A 25,277-nucleotide genomic window follows, 5' to 3' on the forward strand; every position below is an offset into this window, starting at 1 on the left:
TCTTGACCTCACAGTTTGTGAAAATTAACTCTAATACTTTTTGATTGGTTGAAAAACTAAGACACTGAGCATCCCATGATGGGAAACTGAAGCCTTTGCTTGGGCGTGATGTGGGCTTGTGGTCTGAGGGGCCAGCTCTGTGGAATGCTTTGGCTCCTGAGAATACAAGAGACTGATGTTGTGATTGTGGGTCACTGGAGTCTCTGTGTACCGACTGACCTGGGGGCTCAACTTCAGACGTCATAACCTTTTGTCTTTTCGTGCTCTTCGTGGGTTCTCAAGGCACAAGCACTGATGTGGTTTGCTGTTCCCTCCTCTAGTGGGCCATGTTTTGTCAGAACTCTCCACCATGACCCGGTCCGTCTTGGGTGGCCCTGCACAGCACGGCTCATGGCTTCATTGAGTTACACAAGGCTGTGGTCCATGTGATCATTTGGGTTAGTTTTCTGTGACTGTGGTTTTTGTTCTGGAGCGCACTGACCGTATGTGAAGTTCACAAGCAATGGCAAATAGGGAAGGCCGAAGGACAGTGAGGAGTGTTGATACTTTGCAGCTTCTGACCAGGTTGATGACCCTGATGCTGGGAAAGATTGAGGGCAGGAGGAGAAGGGGGCCACAGAGGATGAGATGGTTGGATGGCATCACCAACTCAATGGACATGAATTTGAGCAAACTCCTTGAGATAGTGAAGGACAGGGAAGCCTGGCGTGCTGCAGTCCTTGGGGTTGCAAAGAGTCAGACATGACTGAGTGACTGAATAGTAACAACCAGAGTTTGGGTAAAATGCATGCCCGTCCTTTCTCTCTCCGTGGTGAGCAGAAGTAAAGGGCACAGCAGGACCCGCATGGCTCACAGGAACCCTTGGATCAGAATCTCAAACAGTTTAAGGGCCAGGCCAGCCACGTGGAGCACAAATAGCATTGTGTGTGACCTTGTGAAGAGTCTTCCTCTTGTGATGGCAGGGATGAAAAAGGGTTTCTAGAAAGGACGGAGAGTAAGACATTGGATAAAACCGTGCTTGTTTATAAAAGAGTCAAGCACTCTGCTGTCCAGCCTTCTAGGATCCTGAGCTTGGTACAGTTCTGCACTCGGGCATGCTCTTTCTCCCGAGAGGCCCACTCTGGTGCCCACAACCTGTCTGCCACAAGTGAACCAGAAGAGGCCCCCCTGCTCCTGGCGGGTTGGCACAGGACGGAGTGGAACTCTGGGCCAGCAGTTACACAACCACCGAGAACCTTCCAGGATCCCTCGCTTCATGCCCTCATTGAAATTCAGGAAGCAGTCCTGCTTCCCTGGCTTAAGTGCAGTTCTGCCGGGCTTTTGTTCCGTCTGTGAATAGTTCTCACTGGACGCCAAGGCACAGTGACTCAGTAACAGGAGCCTGTCACCCAGAGACCGGTGCTCCCACCGCCAGAATCACCACGGAGGTAAGTGCGTGGACAGCTGGGAGCCCCTCGGGTCGGGTACGTCTGTGATCTCTTGTCTGGTCGCCACCCTAGACCCAGGGTAACCGGCACATCAGGGGATTTGTGGATGCAGCTGCCAGTGGACAGTGAGATGTTGGCCGGGGAGCCCCAGTTCAGCAAGGCGCCTAAGTCCCTCCATGAATCTGGACTGGTCAGGGTGGTTTTACTGGGAGAGTGATTCTATTCACTTGCGAAATTAAGTGCTTGTTTTCTTCAAATTCACAGTACTTCCATACATATGATGTTTCTTTTTTTGAAAACAACTTGAAAGCAAATATTTAAAAAGTTTTAAAATACTTTTTAAAAAATTTATTCTTGGCTGTGCTGGGTCTTTGTTGCTGCACAGGCTTTTTTCTAGTTGTGGCCGTGGAGTCTACTCTGTAGCTGCGGTGTGTGGGCTTCTCGTTGCAGTGACTGCCCTTGTTGGGGCGCACAGGCTCCATGGGTGTGGCGCATGGGCATAACTGCCCCTTGGCATGTGAGGTCTTTCCGGACCAGGGGTTAGACCCGTGCCTCCTGCACTGGCATGTGGACTCTTTACCAGTGAGCTGTCAGGGAAGCCCAAAACAAGTATTTACTAAAAATCACTTCTTTGGGAGGTTTTACAGAGTGATCAGAGTGTAATCTGTAACCTTATCGCAAATAAGGACGGGGCTGCGTGGTGAGTGCTGTGCTGCGGCTGCTCACACCAGCCTTGGCCCCGGCCGCTCATGGCCCGTGAGGAGCAGTGCCGGGAGGGCCTGGCGTACGACCGGATGCCCCCGCTGGAGCGGGGGAGGCCAGACGCCGCTGGCTACGCCCTGGACACCAAGCCCGGCGACCTTCAGCTGTCGTCGAGGCTGCCCCCGTGCTTCAGCCGCAAGACATGGGTCTTCTCCGTGCTGATGGGGGTGAGTGCTCCCCGCCAAGGGTCCCCTGCCTGCATGAGGCTCCCAGGGCCCAGGTTGCTGCTGCGTCTGAGAGCCTCACGGATGTGACGTGCTCGCTTGCTTGTGTGCTTTGGATTCTTTCCCTGGTGGCTGCCTTGTGTCCCGGCTGGGTTGGGACAGTCTGGGGCCCATGCTGCCCATCGGCCAGGTCACCTGTTGGGCTAGGGTGGCCTGCACGACCGTCACCTCCTGGGGGCTCTGCGGAGATGGGGAGGAGGGGCTCCGCTCTTAGGACGGGCCTCTGGCAGGGTGAAAAGCAGAATGGGGTCCTGAGGCAGGAGGCCAGGGCCATGGGATAGTGAAGACCGAGGGGCCGGAAGGGCAGGGCCAGCAGGGAGCTGGGGGCAGGCCCAGCGGACCTTGCCTGGGGCCCTGGGACAGCTCTTTTCTGACGGCTTGCGTAGGCACTTGGATGACGGAAAGAGCCATTTTGCCCTGAGTGAGCACGGCCACCTGGGCTGGCTGCTGGCCCTAGCTCTTCTGTGGGCAGGACCTTGGGGCTCCGTGTGCCCAGGCCAAGACCCAGGATCCAGGCTGGGCCCTTCCCCTCCCTGGGCCCAGGCCCGACAGTCCGGCCCTGTAGCACCCCAGTGGTCCTGCCTGCCCTCCCCCTACACTGTGACCCTGCCCCACTGAGACTGGAACCCCCCGCTACGTGTGTCCCAGAGGAGTCTCCTTTCCCCGCCCCCGTGTGGACACTGGCAGCTGGTCAGCCTCCTCCCGTTCGCAGGGGCCGGGGCTCTGTGCCCTCGGCCGCAGCGCGTGGGCCTGCTGTCTGCTCCTCCCTTGGGGGTGCACCGAGGTCCCCTCTGTCCCCACACCCTCAGGCCCCGTGCTCCCACTCCACGGTGCACGAGGCCCCCCACCCAGACCCCGGGTCTGAGAGACCTCTGCCCGAGACCTCCATCCCACAGCCTTCCCTGTGGGGTGAATTTCCACCTCCGCCTCCTTGAGCAAGATGGGGTTGTGCGCGGGGCTCTGGCCCCAGGCCCACTGCACACATTGAGGTGAAGGCATTGTCTGGGAAGTGGCACCACAGCTTCTTGCTTTCAGTTTTGACAGAGTCTCCCATCCCCCTAGTGAGCGTTGAGGCCCACGGCCTGAGCCTGCGGAGGGTGGGCAGCTGTTGTCCTTCAGGAGGCAGTCAGGCCCAGTGGGATCCAGGCGTGGGTGTTGCTGTTGGGCAGTTACGATGTGGACAGAGGGCTGCTGTGCAGCAGCTGAGCCCCCGGCCAGCTGCCGCCGCCTGCGCTCGTGCCGTCCTGCAGGGCTGCCTGCTCGTGACCTCGGGGTTCTCTCTCTACCTGGGGAACGTGTTTCCTTTGGAGATGGACTACCTACGCTGTGCTGCGGGCTCGGTGAGTAGCGGTCCTCCGTCAGCACCGAGTTCTTGACTCTGAGATTGACGCATTGCTGTTGCTCACTTCTCATTCAAAAAACTCTCTGTATACTTTGGCTTCTGTCACTTCTGAAATGGATGAATGAAGCAAGCCTGCCTTCCTCCACCAACTCCGGGGTGAGAAGTGGCCCTTTGATTTCTCACAGGCGGCTGCGTGCTGCTCTGGGCCGTCCCACGAGCCGGCAGGGAACCCCCTCCGTGGTTTGGGGGCTGCACCTGCCCGCCCCAGAGCTTGTGCCTGCTCTGGACTCAGAGTGCTGAGGCCCAGGGGAGCTACTGGTCCACACAGAGAAACAACCAGTGACCCCAGCCAGCTCGAGCACAGGACATGTTCCCTGGGGTCTTGGGGGGGGGGCCTCGCCCACCTGCTCCCTGCTCTAGCCGTCAGCACTCCCAAGTGTCTGAAAACTCGAGACCGACATTTCCTTACCCTGTACCCACGCAGGGCACCCAGCCTCTGCTCTCTTAAAGAAAACCCGTTGAAAGAATTGCACTCACCTGCTGCCCTTCTCTCTAGAACCTCCTAGGTGGCCCTTGCTCTTCACCACTGGAGTAGCCCTGGTTGGGGGTCACAGTGATCTCTGACCTCTGACCCAGATGGCTCCAGGGCCACACTGACCTAGACAGATGTCCCAGCAGAATCGTCAGGGATGACAGGGTGGGGGCGGGTCACGTCCCCCTGGCTCCTCCCCTGGCCCAGCCCCCATCCACCTCCTGCCAGGCTCTGCCCCCGCTGCTCCCTCCGAGGTCTGGGTCCCGGGGCTGCAGCGACACTGACCTGACTGCCGAGGCTCAGGCTGCCCCCAGCCCCTCCCTGCCGCCCAGGCTCCCCTCTTCATTGTCCTCGGCTCCTGGGAGGGCGCAGTGGGGGCCCCCGACAAGGACCCCAAGGGGCTCGGGGTCTCCTGGGTAATTCCTAGCAAGCCGCACCTGGTCTCGGGTGATAGGAAACTCCATCTGCTCCAGGCGCGTCTGGCTGGGACAGTCTTCACCTTCAGGGGTCTTTCCGTCATCAGAACAATTAAAGCTGTTTCCAGAAGAATTATTTCAAAAGACCCAGAACCCTCCAGCTTCAAGCGAGACCCCTGGGCAGAGGGGACACGCCTCGGGCCCTGCAGGTCTTCAGGACACAGAGCGGCCAGCGGGATGCTCACCCACTCTCTCTTTTCAGTGCATCCCCTCAGCCATCGTGAGCTTCGCTGTCTCGAGGAGAAATGTTAGCGCGGTGAGTCCAGCCTTTCGTCTGCACAGCTTGAGGGCGGCATCGGAGGCCCCAATGGGAGGGCATGCTGGGGGGACGGGCCCAGGCTGCCCTTGGGGCCCCGCCTTCTTCCTTCCCCCTTGAGGGCAGACGGGCCGAGCTCACAAGCACCGCTGCTGATGCTAAGTGCCTGTCCTCGGGATGGGTGGCCCGTGCCCAGGAGTGAGGTTGAACGTCACAGAGGTGAAGGAAAGCCTCCCGTCTTGTCTTCCAGATCCCCCACTTCCAGATACTGTTCGTGTCCACATTTGCCGTCACCACCAGCTGCCTCATCTGGTTCGGCTGTAAGCTTGTCCTGAACCCGTCAGCAGTAGACGTGAGTCCGCAAAGAGCCATACAGTCTCCCACGGTCACAGGTGCCGAGGCTCGGTCCTGCTGAGTCTGCTCAGCCCCGTTGGCCTGGAGCAAGTGTTGGCGAGCTGTCTGCTGGGCAGTTATGTAGGGATGTGTACCATGGTCTTGAGTCTGGGAATCCCGCCTAAGCTTCTGAAGAAAAGAACTGTCTTCGATGCTTTCATTGGTGTCAGTGGATGGATTCACTGATTTTTTGTATCTCTTTCACGACAGTTCTTGAACGGTCAGTTCAGTTCCGTCGCAAAGTCGTGTCCGACTCTTTGCAGCCCCATGGACTGCAGCACGCCAGGCCTCCCTGTCCATCACCAACTCCCGGAGCTTGCTCAGACTCATGTCCGTTGAGTCGGTGATGCCATCCAGCCATCTCATCCTCTGTCGTCTCCTTCTCTTCCCGCCTTCGGTCTTTCCCCGCCTCAGGGTCTTTCCCAGTGACTCTTAAACAGGGTCTTAAACATTAGCAGCACGTAATGGTGTATTTCGTTGAGCGTGTGACGCTGCTGACTAAAGCCCCGTCATTACTTTATGTTCTGCTGAGAAAATGGAAGGGCCTCGTGATTTAAGTCACAAGGAAGCAGAGAAGAGTCTCTAGGAGACAGGACCTGACTAGAGACGCCGCTCTGTGTGTGACAGTGAACGCGTTAAGATCGGAAAGGGTGTGGTGGCCAGAGACGCCCCAGCCAGGCGTCTGGGCAGGAAGATGACAGACGCTCGGGTCTGATAGGAGCCTGTCTGCTGCCTGTTCTGCAGGAGACGATTCTCTGCTTTCTTGACATTTGATCGTTAAGTGCACGAAGCAGGGTTGTTGGATGTGAAAATCCACGTAAAACGATTATTTGTGCCAGAAACAGATATTGTTGAAAATGTTACTGAAATGCAGGCATTACTTATGAAATACAGTATCAGGTTCCTAGGCATAAATGCAGCAGAAGGTCTGGAGACTGTTTGTAAGAAGCCACAAAGCCTCACTGATAAGCGATGCTTCTTCACTAAGGAAACCCTGTGTGGAGGGATCGCCAGCCTGTGGGCCCAGAGCAAGTCCGCCCACAGGCAGGCCCCAGCAGGTCCAGGTGGTACCCAAGGGCTGGGGCGGAGCCCCCATGAAGTTCAGGTGGGGGTCTCCCCGCCACCGCACAGCTGCCCTGGCACGAGAGGAGAGCGCCTGCGTCCGGCCAGCCCAAGCAGTCGGGGGTGTGGCCGTCCCAGGCTTGGCGCACAGCTGTGATCCACTCGGCTTTGGCCCTGGCACCCACCCACCACAAGGCCCAGCCAGTTGTCCCGCAGACACAGGAGCCCACGCTGTAAGGAAGGGGACAGGTTCTGTCAGAGCGGCTGGCTCCAGGGCACCGTGAGGAGCCTTGGGAGAACGTCCTGGGCTGTAGGCGACTGCACCAGGAGCTTACTGGCAGGAAACCACCATGCCGACGGGCAGCTGAGCCGAGGCCCACCCGTCGTCAGAGGAGGTCTGCTGAAGCCACAGGAGAAGCCGTGTCCCGCACTGGTCAGGCAAGGGCCCAGGGTGCCTCCCTTACATCCTGCAACTCCTACTGCTGCTGCAGACTCTTGGCAAAGGCCTGGAATTTTCAGGTCCTTTCGGAAGAGGGACAAACCTCAAAGACACACACACGGGTGACCCCGCAGCGTGCTCCTAGCAGCCCTGTTGATGGTGGCAGAAATCCCAGACCAGAAAATAATCCAGTATCCATCACCCAGGACGGTGCCCCCACACAGAGTGGATGAAGAGACTGAAGTCGTGCGAAGCTTCGCACACACATTGTCCTCCTACCTGGTAGCCTCCCCCGGGCTGGGCCGCAGCATCCCCCCACCGAGGTCTGGGCCCCAGAGCCCACCGTTAACCAGACCCACGGGCTCCTGCACCTCCAAGGTCCACCCAGGCCACGTGGAGGATGTGAAGCTCAGACACCTGAACACACGGAAGGACCCCAGGACCACGAGGTCGGGACCCCCAGTCTCCAAACAGGGTCACGTACAGTGAAACAGGAAACTCTAAAGCCCCACCTTGAGGCCACCAGGGTGGAGAGGCTGCTCCCCTCCCCCTTCTCCCTGTCGAGCATTAGCTGGACTTGCCCCTCCCCAGGGGGAAGCCATGCGGGGCTCCAGCAGAGCCTCTGCTGCCTCCGTCCCCGCACTCCCCGCCCATGCTGCTCTGCATCCTTCTGGGCACTGCCTTCTTTAGAGAAGGGCCCGGCTCCATGGCCTCCAACTCTCCCCTCAGCAAACGAGGCCAACGTGGCACATCTCCGTGGGCTCCTTGGATGCCCAGGGGAGCCGTGAACCCACCTGACACAGCCAAGCCCAGGACACCACGGGTCCATCCTCCCTACGGCCGGAGGCTGCCCGGTCCCACAGCCTTCCCTGCACTTGGCATCTCCAGCCACTCCCTTGTCCCATCTGATGACTGTGGTGTGGCTTCCAGTTGCCGCAGGTCACCCTCTGATCCCTGCCACTTCTGAGCCCTCTTCCCAGGCGTGTGCCCTCCTGGACTTCCTTTCTGTCTGCTGGCTGCTCCCGTCCTCGGCTTGTCCTGAGTTGGGTCTCTCCGTGGTCAGCAGCTCGGGCTGCCCCACGAGTGTCAGCCCCACCCCAACCCCCACCCCCACCAGCTGCTTGGCGGCCGAGGCGAAGCCAGGCTTGTCAGTGTGGCTTCATGACTTCAGTTGTCTTCCTTCTTCAAAGTCGACCGCTCTCATTTCAAATATATTAGAGGATAAGTGTTCTGAGTTCCTCAAGAAGTACAGCTGGGATTCTATTGCGATTAGTTGAAGTTTATAGAGTAACCTTGTAAGAACTGACAGCTTTGTTGTGTGATGTCACCCACCAGGGGCACAGGCTGTCTCCGCCCTCACAGCATCTGCCTTTTATAAGAGCTGGAATGTTCCTGTATTAGACAGTCCCTACATAATTCACGGGTGTGTTGCTAGTATGAATGGTATCTTCTTTAAAATTACATTTTTAGATGGGTTGTTCCTAGTGCACAGAGAAGCTTCTGATATTCCTTTTTTTCCTTCATTTTCGAGTGTTAGAGACAAAGGATTTGCATGCGCAGTGCAGGGCATTCCCGGGTGTCCTTTATCCCGTTGCCCAGCGACAGCGTCTTATGCTGTCAGACCAACTGATGGCATGTGTTCATTTAGCCTTTGTTGAAATTGTAGCCATTTTTAGAAATGGATTCTCTTAGGGGGACTTTGTGTCCAGAAGCGTTGCTGGACTCGTGTCCTCCGAGCTTTCCTGTTGGTTGAGCTGGTTGCGCTGTGTAGTCTCTGTGTCACCCACACAGAGCAGTTTAAACGCCCTGCCCAGGCTCCCCTCCAGTTCCTTTGTCTTCATAGCTTTGGCCAGGACTTCTGGCACCTTGGGCCTTTCTGTCTTTTTCCTGGTTTTAAATGGCTGGATCTAAAGTTGCCATGAAGTTTCTTCTTTTTCTCCTTTGGCTGTGCTGCCTGCCGGCTCGCTAGTGGCCTTGAGGGCTCGGTCATCATGGGCGTGGGCGTGGCTGCCCCACGGCACGTGGCAGTTTAGTGCCCCAACTGGGGATCGAACCCACGTCCCCTTCCTTGGAAGGCGGCCTCTTAGCCACTGGCCCACTAGGGCAGTCCCTCCACTAAGTGTTTCTACGTAACTTTCACCAAGTTGAAACCTTGTCTTCAAGTCCTGGTTTGCTCTAAGTTCTTTATTTTAAAAATACAAACATGCGGTGCTTGCTCTTGAACTTACTGAGGTGCTCTGCCTCATTCAGTTTATTAAATGCACTAATTTTTCTGGTGTTGAGACTTCCTTCCTGAGACTGGCTTTACCATTTTCAGTGTTGTGATGGGCCGACCAGCCGTCTGGTGGTTACGGCTGCTCATCACTCATTCATGAGTGAAATGGGCCTACGGTTCCTTTGTCTGGTTTTAGAACCAAGGTTTTCCTGTCTCATAAAATGAACGCAGAAGCTCTTGCCTCTTTTTTGCTTTTTGCAACATCTTGACTCGCTGAGAAGTCGCTGCTTCTGGAAAGTCTGATCGAACTCACCTGTAAAGTCATCTCCGTGATGACTGCTGGGGAGGGGACATCTTTCATTATTACAGTTTTGTGTCTGCCGCGGGGCAGCGCAGTCTGTGCGCCACAACGACTGAGCCTGCGTGTGTAGAGCCCGAGAGCCGCGACGAGAGGCCGGCGCAACGAGAAGTCTGAGCGCCACAGCTAGAGCGCCCCCTCTTGACTCCACTAGAGAAAGCGCACACAGCAGGGAAGACCCAGAAGAGCACAAAAGAAAAAAAGGACCGAACTCAGGCCCGGGCACTGAAAGTGCCAAGTCCTAATCCCTGACCTCCAGGGAATTCCTGGTTACTTGGTTTTGTCAGTTCAGTCCAGTCGCTCAGCCGTATATGACTCTTTGCGACCCCATGGACTTCAGCACATCACCTGTCCATCACCAACTCCCAGTTCAGTTCAGTTCAGTCCGGTCACTCAGCCGTATATGACTCTTTGCGACCCCATGGACCGCAGCACACCAGGCCTCCCTGTCCATCACCAACTCCCAGTGTTCACTCAAACCCATGGCCACTGTGTCGGTGATGCCATCCAACCATCTCATCCTCTGTCGTCCCCTTCTCCTCCTGCCCCCAGTCTTTCCCAGCATCAGAGTCTTTTCAAATGAGTCAGCTCTTCACATCAGGTGGCCAAAGTATTGGAGTTTCAGCTTCAACACCAGTCCTTCCAATGAATATTCAGGACTGATATCCTTTAGAACTGGTTGGATCTCTTTGCAGTCCAAGGGACTCTCAAGAGTCTTGTCCAACACCCCAGTTCAAAAGCATCAATTCTTCAGCGCTCAGCTTTCTTCACAGTCCACCTCTTACATCCATATGACCACTGGAAAAACCACAGCCTTCACTAGACGGACCTTTGTTGGCAAAATAATGTCTCTGCCTTTTTAAAATTTATTTATTTATTTATTTATCTTGTTTGTTTTTTGTGTTTTCCTTCTTTTTTTTGTTGCTTTTTGTTTGTTTGTTTTCTTTTTGCTTTTTGTCTCTGCTTTTTAATATGCTGCCTATGTTGGTCATAACTTTCCTTCCAAGGAGTAAGCGTCTTTTAATTTCATGGCTAACATCACCATCTGCAGTGATTTTGGAGCCCGTAAAAATAAAGTCAGCCACTGTTTCCACTGTTTCCCCATCTATTTGCCATGAAGTGATGGGACCAGATGCCGTGATCTTCGTTTTCTGAATGTTGAGCTTTAAGCCAACTTTTTCCCTCTCCTCTTTCACTTTCATGAAGTGGCTCTTCAGTTCCTCTTTGCTTTCTGCCATAAGGGTGGTGTCATCAGCATATCTGAGGTTATTCATATTTCTCCCAGCAATCTTGATTCCAGCTTGTGTTTCATCCAGCTCGGCATTTCGCATGATGTACTCTGCATATATAAATAAGCAGGATGACAATATACTGTCTTGATGTACTCCTTTCCCGATTTGGAACCAGTCTGTTGTTTCCTGTCCAGTTCTAACTGTTGCTTCTTGACCTGCATACAGATTTCTCAGGAGGTAGGTAAGGTGGTCTGGTATTCCCATTTCTTGAAGAATGTTCCACAGTTTGTTGTGATCCACACAGTCAAAGGCTTTGGCATAGTCAATAAAGCAGAAACAGATGTTTTTCTGGAACTCTCTTGCTTTTTCGATGATCCAACAGATGTTGGCAATTTGGTCTCTGGTTCCCCTGCCTTTTCTCAATCCAGCTTTAACATCTGGAAGTTCACGGTTCACATACTGTTGAAGCCTGGCTTGGAGGATTTGGTCGTTACTTTGCTAGCGTGTAAGATGAGTGCAATTGTTCAGTAGTTTGAGCATTCTTTGGCATTGCCTTTCTTTGGGATTGGAATGAAAACTGACCTTTTCCAGTCCTATAGCCACTCTTGAGTTTTCCAAATTTTCTGGGATATTGAGTACATCACTTTACTGCAAGGGTTACTCCAGGTATCTCTTGACTTCCTACTTTTGCATTCCAGCCCCCTATAATGAAAAGGACATCTTTTTTGGGTGTTAGTTCTAGAAGGTCTTGTAGGTCTTCATATGACCGTTCAACTTCAGCTGCTTCAGCATTACTGGTTGGGGCATAGACTTGGATTACTGTGATACTGAATGGTTTATCTTGGAAACGAACAGAGATCATTCTGTCGTTTTTGAGATTGCATCCAAGTACTGCATTTCGGACTCTTTTGTTGACTATGAGGGCTACTCCATTTCTTCTAAGGGATTCTTGCCCACAGTAGTAGATGTTATGGTTTTATATCACACAGTTAAATTGAGTTGTTGTGTATTGTGTGAATTTAAGCACAGGCGTGGATTCTTGTAACCGCCAGCAGTCAGGATGTGGGTCAGCCCTGTGACCCCCACCAGCCTGGTGTTTTCCACTTGAGGCAGCTACACTCAGAAGTGCTGTAAACATGGGCAGGCTCTGGTGTGAATGTAGGTTTTCATTCCTTTAGGGTAAATCCCCAGGAGGGACCAACTGCCAAGGAAGCTTGAGGTCAGGGTTGGCAGACTACAGCCCAAGGTCAGTTCCAGCCTGTGAGCCAACAGTGGTTTAAGAACAAAAATCCACATCCAAGAAAGAAAAGACTTGCCTGGTATCTGACTTTGGACAGGAAATGTTGTCCAGACTTCGAAGAGGCCACTAAGCCCCTTCATGGGACCGTCTGTGTTTACTGGATAAAGTGGAGAAGCCAGTTTTATAAACGTGCATGTTTTCCTTGGGCAGATCAACTTCAATCTGATCCTGCTGCTTCTGCTGGAGCTCTTCATGGCGGCCACGGTGATCATCTCTGCACGGTCCAGCGAGGCGCCTTGCAAGCAGAAGGTGGGTCCAGCCTGTGGCACGGCTGCAAGACAGACCCAGCCGCAGAGCGAGGGGTCGATGGCCCCGGGGAGGCAACCAGAGCGATGCAGACCATCTCCTCCCTCACCTGGTGCTGCCCAAGTACCTTCCCCGCCCCGAGTAGTGCCACCGACAGAGCCCACGTCCACCTGAAGTGTCACCTTGTAAACTGGGCCTTCAGCAATCACACGTTTCCATGTGCACAGAGGAAGTCCGTGTTTGAGTTTCTGCTTTCAAGCCTAAAGATCCAGGAGCATCGCCCAGAAACTCTCATTTCAGACCATCCTGGAGCGATGGCCTGGACATGGCCGCCCCTGTAATGGGGTTGTTTCTTTACAGGGTTCCGTCTCTGAGAGCAGCAGTGTTCTATATGAAGTGACGTTTCCTGCTCGGGTCCTGAAATCCTACTCTGTAAGAAAGGCTTTTCCCTTCTACTTTGTTTCACGGAGTGGGGGGGTTGGGGAGTAGGCGATAAATGCAGGATGGGCATGTCCACGGCCACAGGCACCGTGCTGGTCGGCAGTGCACGTTACTCTCGCAGCGTGTCCATAAATCACATGTTAATTGTGTTTTAAGCCCTTTCCAAAGTCTTTTAGTCCATTTGTTCTATTACTGAAAGGTCTGTTAAAAACCTCCCAACCTGAGTGCAGATTATGGATCTGACTCTGTAATTCTGTAGCTTTTCATCATGGAGCTCTGGAGCCTGGTTTTTAGTAGACACAACTTTAGAATCCCTTCCTTCTGCCTGTCCCCCCACCCCCCGCCTTTTTTTAAACCATTACAAGCAACTCTCCATAGTCACGGCTCCTGCCGGAACAGTGGTGTCGTTATCTCGTGAGTTGCCTCTCGTCACTGTCTGCCACCGCGTCTTCCCCTCCTTCCAGCCCTTTCTGTCCTCACGTCTGGGTGGTCTCTGTGCAGCATGTAGGGGCCGTGTGGACGGAGCCAGGTCACCCAGAGCACAATTCCTGCCACCTTCGTATTTATGCATTTCTCCATCTTTTTCCTATTTTCTGTGCCTTTTTCCACTTTCCTTTTAATTGGTGGAAGATTCCTCCTTCCTTTTCCCACAAATTTGGGTTGGAATGCGCATTTTCAGTATTCCTTTGGAGATTATCCTCCATGTCACTGCATGGGGGGGCGCCCTGCTCCTCGGCCCAGAGCTCACGGGAGCCTCCCCACCCGCCTCCTGGGGCCCTGGGGAGCCACCCCCCCCCCCGACAGGTGATGCTGACTCTCGCTGTCTGTCTGCCCCCAGGTCATCGAGGTGGTTGCAGGGGTCTCCGCCATCCTCGGAGGGGTCATTGCTCTGAACGTGGACGACACCGTCTCGGGACCACACTTCTCGGTCACGTTCTTCTGGGTCTTAGTGGCTGTGAGTAGGCCGGGTGCTGCCTGTGGGGGTGGCCAGCCTCTGAGCTCAGTTTCGGGCGGTCAGGCAGGGTCACGGTGGGAGGGCCAGGAGCACCCTGGCTGTTTGGGACCCAGGAGTAACGAGTCAGCCTGTTGGCTTAGCTGTTTTATATGTTTTTGTATTGTTTTTCCAGGAAAATGCTTGTTGTTTTATATAATTTTATAATGTACAGCATTCACATTGTCTCACATTTTGAAGTGAAATACACACGTATTATTTCACACTGGCTGCAGCTACAGTAAAGGCTCAGCTTGGCAAGTGCTCGCTGCTTGGTCGCTGTTGTAGACGGGGACTCTCATCCTTTTATAAGCAAGTCTCAGTCGACTCACGTAATTTAATGCTGTCCGCCACTGAAACCGGAAAGCACCCTGTGGAGCACCTGGCCCCCAGCCCGGCCACCCTGCGGCTGTGCTGTGCCAGGGTGCGGGGATCCCCGTCGGCTTGGGGCAGTCACCGGGGTCCCCCGAGCCCCGAGTCTGCCCACGTCGCGTGACGCCCCAGCCGCATAGTCCCCTGCGCCCTGTGCTCCCACACCGGGTGTGCGGGCACTGCCTTCTCCTCTGTGGCCGCGCGGACAGCTGGCTGGGGCTTGGGCACACCTGGGCTCAGCAGGCCATGTGGGCAGGGACGGCGAGGGCACCGGCGCCTGGTGGGGTGGCTGGATGTCCAGAAGGTGGGCCCGGGGGTTGGTGGCCTCGAGGAAGTTCTGCCCCTGAACTTCCCCCTGCCTGGGTCCTGGCTCCTTCAAATGAGTAGAACAGGCCTTTATTACTAACAAAGCGGCAGGGACGCTGGCCGGTGGAGGCACCCCGGTGGTCGAGGCATGGTGTGCGGTGGCAGTGTCTCCAGGGCCCGAGTCTGACAGCCTAGCCGAGCCGCCTGCAGCCCACCCTGCTCACGGCCCAGAAACGCCACGGACGAGGCCTAGGCAAGGGCCAGCCGAGGGCTCCCCGCAGAGAGAAGCACGAAGCTCTGTCCTCACCTGGACCCTGAGCCGCGAGCAGACCCAGCTGGACCTGGACATAGCGGGCGCGACTGCAGCCGGACGCAGACCCTGCCTTGCACGCAGCGGTTGAGTCCCTGCCACAGCCCCGGCCAACGCTGAGTTGGGAGGGAGCAGGACACAGGCGCACGGTGTCTGGCGGGGCCCCCAGCCTCTGTGGCGCTGAGCAGCGGGGCGCAGGGAGCCTCCGCCCTCCAGCCCCAAGCAGCCGGCTTTCCCAGCTGCCTCGACGGCCTGAATGAGCATGGGAGGGCATGCGTGGGGCCGGACTCGGGCTGTCAGCTCTGAAGCCTTCTCCTTCCTCCTCTCTTAGTGTTTCCCAAGCGCCATTGCCAGTCACGTGACGGCGGAGTGTCCCAGCAGGTCTCTGGTAGGTGACACCCGGCTGGGCCCAGGGACCTCCTGAGCAACTTGCTGGCCAGCGCGGGGTTGGGGCGAGCACCGAGGGGCGTCTGCAGGGCCTGCAGGAGGGCTGGGCGACTGTTCGCGGGTGGCCTGTCTGTGGAAATAAGCAGCCACGGCAGGTCTGGCGTGAGGGTCAGGAGAGGTTCCTGGGACTCAGCAGATGCAGCATTCTGCCCCAGCGTGGATGTTGAACACCGCCGATGCTTTCGGAATCCAGTCTGAATGCCCTGAGGCGTGAGCGTCCGAGCTCTGCCGACTCCTGGGGCTGCGTGGCTTGTTTTGGGAAGTCAGAGGAACAGTTTGGAGGGCATGGGGAGGAGGCCATAGATCATTAAGTGCTGTTTTATGAACAGAGTGAATTGTGCGTCAGTTGAGAAGGGGCACACTGAGTACAGAGGCTCAGCAGACGCCCCTGCAGCCCAGACCCGTGCGGAGTCCTGATTCACGCTGGCGGGCGCCGGCCTCCCCGCGCCCGCTCTGCTTCCCGCCAGGTGGAGGTGCTGATCGCCGTCTGCAGCCTGGCGGCCCCGCTGCTGTTCACAGCCTCTGGGTACCTGTCCTTCAGCATCATGAGAATCATGGATGTTTTCAAAGACTACCCACCAGCCTTCAAGGTCTGCGTGCTTTTATTTTGACTAAACCCTCAGAGACGCGGTGCCGCTGAGCTGCTGCCCATGTCGGGAACGCCTGCCTTCACAGGCGTGTCTCATTTTCTCAGCCCTTTGTACGTTCATTTGTGTTTTAGAGTCACATTCATCCAGTCTCATGAGAGACCCCATTGGTTCCTGCGTAAGCTGAAGGGAGCAAGAACCTCCTCTTTAAGGGGATTCTTGGGGGTCCAGTGTCCCCCCATAGGCTCAGGCATCAGGCAAGGTTAGTCTCAGATGCCCTGGATGATCGCAGTAAGACAGTGTTATGAGAAATTTCAAACATATCAGAAGAGTTGGAAGGTTAACGCAGGCAGCACTGAGGTTCTCTGGTGGTTTACGTGTGTGTCCGTGTGTGTCCGTGTGTGTCCGTGTGTGTGTGTGGTGACGGGTGGGAAGAGCACACACGGCATCATTTTCTGGAAGCATCTGAAAGGGAGTGACAGATGCTTGAAGTCACCCTTGGCCTTCGATCCTCTGCACGTCAGCAGTAAGGCCAGTCCCTGTGCGGCTGAGGCGGCCGGCGTACCACCTAATAGCACAGCATCCCCTCGGACTGCCCCGAGAAGACGCTCTGAGGGCGGCGGTTCTCAGAGCAGCGAGGCTCACCCTTGCACTCTGGTGTCTTCAGATCTGGGGCAGACGCCGCTCCCCGGGCTGGTCCATTTGCAGCGGCAGCCGGTGGGCTTCCCGGGAGCTGCAGCCCCGTGAAGGAAGAAGTCCCAGCGCAGGCGCCTGTGGGTCAGCGCTGCTGGCAGCCCGCTGCCTGGGTCCCGGATGGGGCCGGGCTGTGTGCATCTGTGTCTGCCCAAGAACCCGCCCCCGCCCCCGGGGGACGTGCGCTGGCCACTGTCCACAGAGCACTGCGTCCCTGTTCTCTGGGCTCCCAGATGCCAGCCCATCAGCCTCTCCTGGCAGACGCTCGAGATGGCCCGGCTCACCTGATCTGGCCCCCACCCCAACTCGCCCTCGCCCTGGGAGGGGAGCCGTGTACCCATTCCTGCGGGGGTATCATCACTCCTAAGCCCGGTCAGTGGACAGAGCTGAGAAATGTGTGTACTTACAGATCCTGAATGTATATTGCTACCTCCAATTCAAAATTTTACATGCTAGTGTTCCCCCAGCCTTTGCTGTTTTATATTTGCCTTATTTTTCTCTTAGTACAGAGACCTTGTTTCCTGATAGCACTGACTGTGGTTCAGTTCAATTCATTGACTGTGGTTCAGTTCAGTTCAGTTCAGTTCAGTCGCTCAGTCGTGTCCGACTCTTTTTGACCCCATGAATCACAGCACGCCAGGCCTCCCTGTCCAGCACCAACTCCCAGAGTTCACTCAGACTCACGTCCATCGAGTCGGTGATGCCATCCAGCCATCTCATCCTCTGCCGTCCCCTTCTCCTCCTGCCCCCAAGCCCTCCCAGCATCACAGTCTTTTCCAATGAGTCAACTCTTCGCATGAGGTGGCCAAAGTACTGGAGTTTCAGCTTTAGCATCATTCCTTCCAATGAACACACAGGACTGATCTCCTTCAGAATGGACTGGTTGGATCTCCTTGCAGTCCAAGGGACTTTCAAGAGTCTTCTCCAACACCACAGTTCAAAAGCATCAATTCTTTGGCGCTCAGCTTTCTTCACAGTCCAACTCTCACATCCATACATGACCACTGGAAAAATAGCCTTGACTAGACAGACGTTTGTTGGCAAAGTAATGTCTCTGCTTTTGAATATGCTATCTAGGTTGGTCATAACTTTCCTTCCAAGGAGTAAGTGTCTTTTAATTTCATGGCTGCAGTCACCATCTGTAGTGATTTTGGAGCCCCCAAAAATAAAGTCTGACACTGTTTCCACTGTTTCCCCACCTATTTCCCATGAAGTGATGGGACCGAACGCCATGATCTTCGTTTTCTGAATGTTGAGCTTTAAGCCAACTTTTTCACTCTCCTCTTTCACCTTCATCAAGAGGCTTTTGAGTTCCTCTTCACTTTCTGCCATAAGGGTGGTGTCATCTGCATATCTGAGGTTATTGATATTTCTCCTGGCAATCTTGATTCCAGCTTGTGCTTTTTCCAGCCCAGCGTTTCTCATGATGTACTCTGCATATAAGTTAAATAAGCAGGGTGACAATATACAGCCTTGACGAACTCCTTTTCCTATTTGGAACCAGTCTGTTGTTCCATGTCCAGTTCTAACTGTTGTTTCCTGACCTGCATACAGGTTTGTCAAGAGGCAGGTCAGGTGGTCTGGTATTCCCATCTCTCAGAATTTTCCACAGTTTATTTTGATCCACACAGTCAAAGGCTTTGGCATAGTCAATAAAGCAGAAGTAGATGTTTTTCTGGAACTCTGTTGCTTTTTCCATAATCCAGCTGATGTTGGCAATTTGATCTCTGGTTCCTCTGCCTTTTCTAAAACCAGCTTGAACATCTGGAAGTTCACGGTTCACATATTGCTGAAGCCTGGCTTGGAGAATTTTGAGCATTACTTTGCTAGCGTGTGAGATGAGTGCAATTGTGCGGTAGTTTGAGCATTCTTTGGCATTGCCTTTCTTTGGGATTGGAATGAGAACTGACCTTTTCCAGTCCTGTGGCCACTGCTGAGTTTTCCAAATTTGCTGGCATATTGAGTGCAGCACTTTCACAGCATCATCTTTCAGGATTTGAAATAGCTCAACTGGAATTCCATCACCTCCACTAACTTTGTTCGTAGTGATGCTTTCTAAGGCCCACTTGGCTTCACATTCCAGGATGTCTGGCTCTAGGTGAGTGATCACGCCATCGTGATTATCTGGGTCGTGGAGCTCTTTTTTGTACAGTTCTTCTGTGTATTCTTGCCACCTCTTCTTACTATCTTCTGCTTCTGTTAGGTCCCTACCATTTCTGTCCTTTATCGAGCCCATCTTACTGCCCCCTTTGTCTGACCACGCACACACGTGCTCCGGTGACGGCCGTTCCCGCCAGCCGCACCTGCTGGGCCAGCTGACGGCTCCGCACCCGCTCGCTCTGGGAAGGAACCCTCTCTGGGTGGCCCTGCTGCACAGCCACGGTTGATGGTTTCTGTTTGTATTCAGTGTGGGGCTTTGATGCTTTTTTCCCTCTTGTTAGGACTTTTGAATGTATAAAACTTTTACATGGTTCAAAAGTCAAATCAACCCGAAGGCAAACTCAGAGGGCTGCGCTCCCGCCCGCGGCCTCCCACTGCTCCCACAGGCAGCGTGTGTGTCTTTCGTTTCCTTCCTTCCTGAGGAACAGGCCACGCTGATCGTACCTCTGCACCTTGCCTTTCTTTTTTTAAACTTGATTCATCCCGGTGCTTCCTCATCACCCAGAGGACAGGTGCATTGAGTTGGATGTTGGCAAACCCACTGGGAGGCTCCTGTTTTCCCTCCACCAGCGGTATGAGAGCACCTGTCCCCCGCAGCCCGGGAGGCGTGTCCCCCGGCGCCTGTGACACGGCTGAGAGCTGGAGCCTTGGGGGGCCAAAGCACGCATGTGAATGCGGGTCGCTGAGACCCTTTCCTCTGTCCTAGGCACTGTCTTCCTCCTACAGCTCCGCCTGTGTCTCCTGCCCATTTCCTGCGGGCTTTGCTGACGCTGTCAACACAGGAAGCCCAGCCCTCTGTCAGACACGGAAGATGCAAACAGCGGCCTCAGCTAGGCAGCTGTTCATTCTGCTTGCTGTGATCTGTCTCGTGTGGAAGTTTTGTTGGTGTTTTACACAGTTAAATCTGTCCATGTTTTCCTCCGTTGCTTCTGGATTTTGAGTCACAATTAGGAACGCTCACACTCGTGTTTCTGCTGGAGTCTAACCTGGAGCTTGGCGCGAGGAGTGGGCCCAGTCGGACTTTACTCGACTGGCTTGTCCGTGAATAAAAGGTTCAGCCCCTTTTAAAAGCCCCTTTTTTTCTCAGTCGTCTGAGACTCTGAGCTTCTGTCTGGGTCTCTTTCTGCCCTGACTGTCCTCTCGCAGCCAATCTGTGCCACTCTGCCCACCCCAGAGGTTGGCACCAGGGCGTCAGGACCTTGCTGGCTTGATGCTGACTGCCCTGCATTTCAGGGCTTCCTCGCTTCTGTCATGGTTTGTTCTTTTATATGAACTTTATCTTTTAGATTTTTAAGAAGCATTTATTCATTTTGAACGGCGTCAGGTCTCGGTACAGCGTGTGGGATCCTTCCTTGCAGCCCGTGCGTCTCTGTCTCGTTGGGGCATGCGGGCTCTCAAGTGCAGACTCAGTGGTTGTGGCACTTGGGCTGAGTTGCCCTGCGGCAGGTGGGATCTTAGCTCCCCATGCAGGGATCAATCCCACGTCCTCTGCATTGGGAGGCAGACTGTTAACCACTGGACTACCAGCAGGTTCCTGTGTGAATTTTAGAATCGCCCTGCCTGACTCAAGAAAACACAGTGTTGCATTCTTAAAAAAGCTGGACTCACTCGTAAGTGTGCAGGTTAACAAGAGATGTTGAGTATTTTTTCTTTGTCTTAATGTTTGGTTGCTTTGCGTTTCTGAGGCTAGAAGGTCACCCTGCAGTGTGAGGAGGGAGCCAGTGGTCTGTGGGTGTCTTTACAGACCCTGGGGCTCCCTCCGTATTGGTGGCAGCCCCTTCTCCAAGGCGTGCCACCCCCCACTCCTGTGGTCCCGGGCAGACGCCATCTCCCAGTAGTCAGTACAGGCCCCCCAGCTTCTGCTGGAGCTGGTCTGCCGGTCTTTCTTTGAAGCCCGTGTCCCTGTTTTTCCTCCAGCTCTGGGCTTCCACTGGCGTCTCACACAGAACTTGCCTTTGCCTCACTGGGCACTCTCCGGGAGGCCACAGATGGTTTCAGCGGCTCCTTTCTGGACCTGCTGGGGGGCCTGGAAGACGAGCCGGGCAGCACCATCGGGGGCCCAGCTGCCTGTGGGTCATGTTTGTGCAGGTCTTTCGTTAAGTCCAGGATGACAGAGCTCAGACCACAACTGAGCTCCTCAGCTCTGGCTCACTGAGACAGTGATCACTGCCCCCACTGGGGACACAGTAGGGCCCCCGAGGAACGGGAAGCTGAAACCCTCCACCGCAGGCCTCGGGGTCTCTGCTCCGGGAGCCTCCCAGCTGAGGGGCCACGCAGTGGGTGGGGGGCAGCTGAGGAGCAGGGCGTGCGGCCTGCCATCCCGCCCGCCCTCTGCCCCGGTCTCCTGCTCACCTCTTGCCCCCAGCAATCCTATGACGCGCTGCTGCTGCTGCTGATGCTGGAGCTGCTGCTGCAGGCGGGCCTCAACACGGCCACCATCATCCAGTGCGTGCGCTTCAAGGCGGGCGCGTCCTGGGACACCGCGGGTGCACCGCCCAGCCCGCAGGAGCGCCCGGCGGCCGGGGAGGTGAGGGGCCTCTGAGCCCATCTGGAGGGGAGGGGAGGGGGTGGCCTGCCCTCCTGGGACCCTGGGCAAAGCGATGCCACCCAGGCTGACTTCTTTCAGGACCTGTTGGGTCACTTTCTCTTTAAAACAAAGAAAAATCTTGAAAAGGTGCAATAATACGTTTATACACTTTTTAAGCCAGCCAGGCAAACACAAATCCGTTTCTGAAAAGATACTATGGAGTGAATGCTTCCAGTTTTACTCTTGTAAATGAGCTGAGAACTTGGCAAACATCTTCAGGGATCACAGGGCTCTCCCTCCAGCAGCCGGACAGGAAGGGGAGCCTGCCCCGTCCCCGGCAGATGTGCATCCAGGGCCCAAGGCGGGGGCTCTGGAGACTCCCAGTGGCCCTTCCGCCAGGCTCACAGCCGCTGCGCTCCACCTGGGCCCCGCCCCTCTTCCCCACACATGAACACTCCTCCCTGGGTGCTGTCTGCTGCGGCTTTTGCTGGGCACACCCGGCCACTGTCCCCCAGGTGGCATCATGCTCTGGGCACCTGGGGAGGCCACTCTGGGTGGACCAGACACGCCTCCTGCCCGGCTGCCACCTGGGCCCACCCTGCTTACTGGCTGTGCAGCACAGCCCAGCAGGGACCAGGGCCCTTCCAGAAAAACTGGGTTTAAGTGTAAAAAGAGGTCAGAAACACAGGCCTGTGGGTTTCTCATGGGGACACACAAGTCGAGTGGGGGCTGCCCTGCGCTCTGCACAGCATCTCCTGGACATGCCCAGCGCCGCCAGCCCCCCATCTTCATCCCCTGGGTGCTCCTCGGGTGGTATCGTTTGGTTGACCTTTTCACGTGGCTGTGGTCAGTCTCTCACAGGGACGACTGTGTCCCGGGTCCCACGTGAGGTCCACCTGGTTCCATATCAGGACGTCAAGGTGCAGTGTCAAGCCAGTGGGTCCTCCCAGGTGGTTCCAGAACTGCCGGTTCTGGGGCTCAGGAGGGCTGATCTGGGCAGCCGTCCGCCCTGTCTGGTGACCACTGGCTGCTTCAGATGCCCTCCCTCCCAGGGGTCACGGCCCTGGAGCTGCCTTCACAGCCTCCAGGGCCAAGTCCAGCCTCAAGGTGGTGGGGGCATCTGTCTCCTCCCCCAGGAAGAGCTGGCGGGACTTACCGCTGCGCCCTGGAAAGTATCATTGCCCGTCCACAGCACTTACTGAGCACCTACTGTGTGCCGAGGCTGCTCTGCCGGGTGCAGGATGTGGGTGTGCAGGAAGAGGCCTCAGGCAGGTGTGGGTGCCAGCCCAGCCCCTGCAGAGAACGCAGGTGGGGGACGTCTGGGAGAGTGGAGGGGCCGGCGAGGGGCGAGGGGCCGCCCCTGCTTCCTGCACGGAGCTGGGCGGCCCCAGACAAATATGCTGTCCTGTCTCAGTTGCAGGTGCCCAGAAGCTCCCTGAAGGAGTTCGACAAGGAAAAAGCGTGGAGAGCCGTTGTGGTGCAGATGGCCCAGTGACTGCCCGGGCCGCGAGGCAGGGTGGCCTGACGCTACTGCCTCCGAGCTGCAGCCCCACCCACCCCTCGCCTTCCTGCGGGGCCGGGTTCAAGGTGGAGTCTTCTCGTTTCTGTGGTTTAAGTTTGAAATAGGCAAACGTTGACTGCTTTGTGCTTACTGAGGGGGGTTCAGTTCACTGCTGCCGAGGTGGCCTGACCACAGGAGCCGCGGCACGGGGCCCCTGGTGAGGAAGGGCCGGGCCAGAGCCGAACCCTGCCAGTGCTGACCCCTGGGCAGCCCTGGGCTCCAGGCTGCTGGTGTGCTCGCTGCACTGTGCTTGCCCTCCCTGCCCTGCTTTGCTTTGCACCTGCTGTGTGCCCCGCCCTGCGTGGGCCTTACCCGTCTCCGCGCTTCCTATCCTCTAGGCGAGGAGGGCAGCCTGCCAAGCCTCGATTTCCCCCCGAGGGGGCAGAGCTGCTTCCTGCCTGCCCGCAGAGCCCACGGGGCTGCACCTTCAGAGCTGCAGACGTGGGCAGCCCCCACTCAACCCGCGGTGTCCCCATGAGAAACCCACGGGCCTGTGTCTCTGACCTCTTTTTACACTTAAACCCAGTTCTTCCGGAAGGGCCCTGGTCCATGTTGGGCTGTCCTGTGCAGCCAGTAGAGACCCAGCTCAGTGGTGGTCAGGGTGCTCTTGTCCTGAAGCCTCTTGTCAACCACACGGAAGTCCACCCTGACCACTGCGGCAGCTCAGTGTTCCCCGCATGGGCCACTGTCCACAGCCCTGAAGATGGACAGGCCGCATCCCCGTGCCTTGTGTCCCAGGCAGGCCGGGCAGACACAGGCCTTGGTCAAGTCCCCAAACAAGCACAGGAGCACTGAGGGGCTGTCTGCACACAAGCAGACCCCACCCACATGCAGCCTGTGGGGGCCACCTCCCCTTCCCAGTTCCTCAGGCTGGGTGAGAGCCACAGGGATAGTGTGGGTGACACGGATGTCTCTAGGGGGCCAGAAAGTTGGGAGCCTGATAGCTGGAGTGAGCGCCTGGGGGCTGGACACAGGCACTTCTCCCTTCAGAGAGAGCTCGGAACATTCACACAAGTGGGGTTTAAAGCTGCAGAGTCGGACACGGACACGACTGAAGCGACTTAGCAGCAGCAGCAGCAGCAGCAGCAGCGGTCCTGTCTGTCGGTGTATGTTTGTGTGTGATATAATGTAGCACTGCCTGAGCAATAAACGCTAACACGTCGTTGTGGCCAGTGGCCTGTTTCACTTTGGGTCACCCCACATCTCTGTGCCCAGGTTCTGAAACAGCTGAGGTAAAGCATGGGGCGGGGGTGCGGTGCTTTTAATTCATTATTTACCATAGCCCTGAGCCAGTCTGCAAGTGGGATGGCTGGAGACTGGAAAGGCACTGGCGCCTCCCCCGAGACCCCCCTCCCCCACAGAATGGGCACAGAGCCTCGCTTTTGGGTTATCTCGGGAAGTTAAATGCAAAATAAAGATGTTTAAACCAAATACAGATGACATCTAGATTTTGGAACGTTACCAGAAGGAAGGCACAGATGGGGTAGGTGGATCTTTCCTATTCACCCCTCCCTCTACAAAGATACTGGACCAGAGAGGCTGGACATCAGGATGGCCGGGATGCTGGCTGGTGCTCGGAACCCCCGGGGAGTCACCTCAGGCCCCACGAGTGACCCAGGGAACACGGCACAGCTCCTGGAGGGCTGGGGTCGTCTTCCCGAGGAACACTGGATGTTAAGCGGGCGGAGCCTGACCTGGATGGTCCGCTTATCCTGCAAGGGCGGGTCCCAGGTGTGTGACCTTCATGTCTTTATGACTTGGGGGGCTCTGACTGCCAGGGCGGGTCTGTGTGACCCCGACAGCCGCGCGGGGTGGGATTGGGTGACCTCGGGCTGGGCGCGTGCCACTCGGGGGCCCTCCTCCCCGCGGACACCATGCTCCGTGCCCCGCGCCCCGGTCCCCACGCCGGCCGCGGCCGCGTCTCAGACTGCAGCCCCCGCCCGGGGCGCCGCTTAGGTGCCCTCAACCGTGGCCTGTGGGACCCCACGCCCCCGACGCCCACCGCGCGCCGCCGCGCCCGGAGATGCGCTCGGGGCCGCGCCCGGAGCCGCCCCCGCCGCACCCCGCTGCCCCGGCGTCCGCGAAGCCCCACGCCCTGCGCCGGCCGCGCGGCGAGGCTCCGCCGCCGGCGCCCCCGGGCTGCACAATGCGCCGCGCCGCTGGGGTCCGTCGCCCAGGGCAACCGCAGGACGCGAGACAGCGCGACGGGGGGCGGGGGCACGCAGACCGGCCCGGGTGAGCGCTGAGCCCGCCTCCCTCCGAACCCTAGGCCTGGGCCCGCCGTCTGCACCGCCCCCCCGCCCTCGCCCCCGGGATTCCAGACCACTCCCGTGGAGCCCCAGACGTACCCTTCCTTCGGAACTCCAGGCCCGCCCAGCCCTCCACCTCTGAACCCCGCCCTTGGGGGCCCGGACCTGCGTCTCCCCAACCCAACCCTGCCCCCCACCCCCAGACTCCCCCTAACCCCAGACTCCCCATCCATCCCAGCCCTGCCCCTGAAACACATACTCCCCCAACCCTAGACACCCCCAACCCCAGGCCCCCCCAGTCCCAGACTTCTCTTTCCACCGCAGCCCTGCCTGCCCTCCCCCAGAGTCCCCCCTCCACCCCTGGGCTTT

The 25,277-nt window shown here is 56.6% G+C and overlaps 3 protein-coding genes across 3 annotated transcripts in view; 2 read left to right on the forward strand and 1 right to left on the reverse strand.

Annotated features, from left to right (window-relative positions):
* The window catches only part of MOV10L1 (Mov10 like RNA helicase 1), a 68,247-nt gene extending 66,338 nt beyond the window's left edge, over positions 1-1,909 (reverse strand). The window contains 1 exon segment of the mRNA XM_014480859.2: positions 1,844-1,909. Within this exon segment, the coding sequence (XP_014336345.2) occupies positions 1,844-1,909 (66 nt within the window).
* MLC1 (modulator of VRAC current 1) lies at positions 1,198-23,821 on the forward strand. The gene is made up of 12 exons (XM_070371409.1): positions 1,198-1,427; positions 2,114-2,356; positions 3,664-3,753; positions 4,966-5,019; positions 5,270-5,371; positions 12,169-12,267; positions 12,625-12,696; positions 13,544-13,660; positions 15,016-15,072; positions 15,599-15,721; positions 20,937-21,098; positions 22,513-23,821. Exons 2-12 carry the CDS (start codon positions 2,177-2,179, stop codon positions 22,591-22,593), a joined length of 1,137 nt encoding a protein of 378 aa, XP_070227510.1. The 5' UTR covers positions 1,198-1,427; positions 2,114-2,176; the 3' UTR covers positions 22,594-23,821.
* A 712-nt stretch (positions 23,822-24,533) lies between these two features.
* The window catches only part of TTLL8 (tubulin tyrosine ligase like 8), a 58,511-nt gene continuing 57,767 nt past the window's right edge, over positions 24,534-25,277 (forward strand). The window contains exon 1 of the mRNA XM_070370145.1: positions 24,534-24,894. Within this exon, the coding sequence (XP_070226246.1) occupies positions 24,534-24,894 (361 nt within the window). The remainder of the gene's footprint in view (positions 24,895-25,277) is intronic.

Source organism: Bos mutus, chromosome 5, assembly GCF_027580195.1.
Source record: "Bos mutus isolate GX-2022 chromosome 5, NWIPB_WYAK_1.1, whole genome shotgun sequence".
NCBI classification, from domain to species: Eukaryota; Metazoa; Chordata; class Mammalia; order Artiodactyla; family Bovidae; genus Bos; species Bos mutus.

Excerpts from the sequence above, each read along its gene's own strand:
- MLC1 (XM_070371409.1), top strand. The coding sequence starts at position 2,177 with ATGGCCCGTGAGGAGCAGTGCCGGGAGGGCCTGGCGTACGACCGGATG. Across the intron at positions 2,357-3,663 it reads TCTTCTCCGTGCTGATGGGG|GGCTGCCTGCTCGTGACCTC; the intron begins GTGAGTGCTCCC and ends GCCGTCCTGCAG. Across the intron at positions 5,020-5,269 it reads CGAGGAGAAATGTTAGCGCG|ATCCCCCACTTCCAGATACT; the intron begins GTGAGTCCAGCC and ends CTTGTCTTCCAG.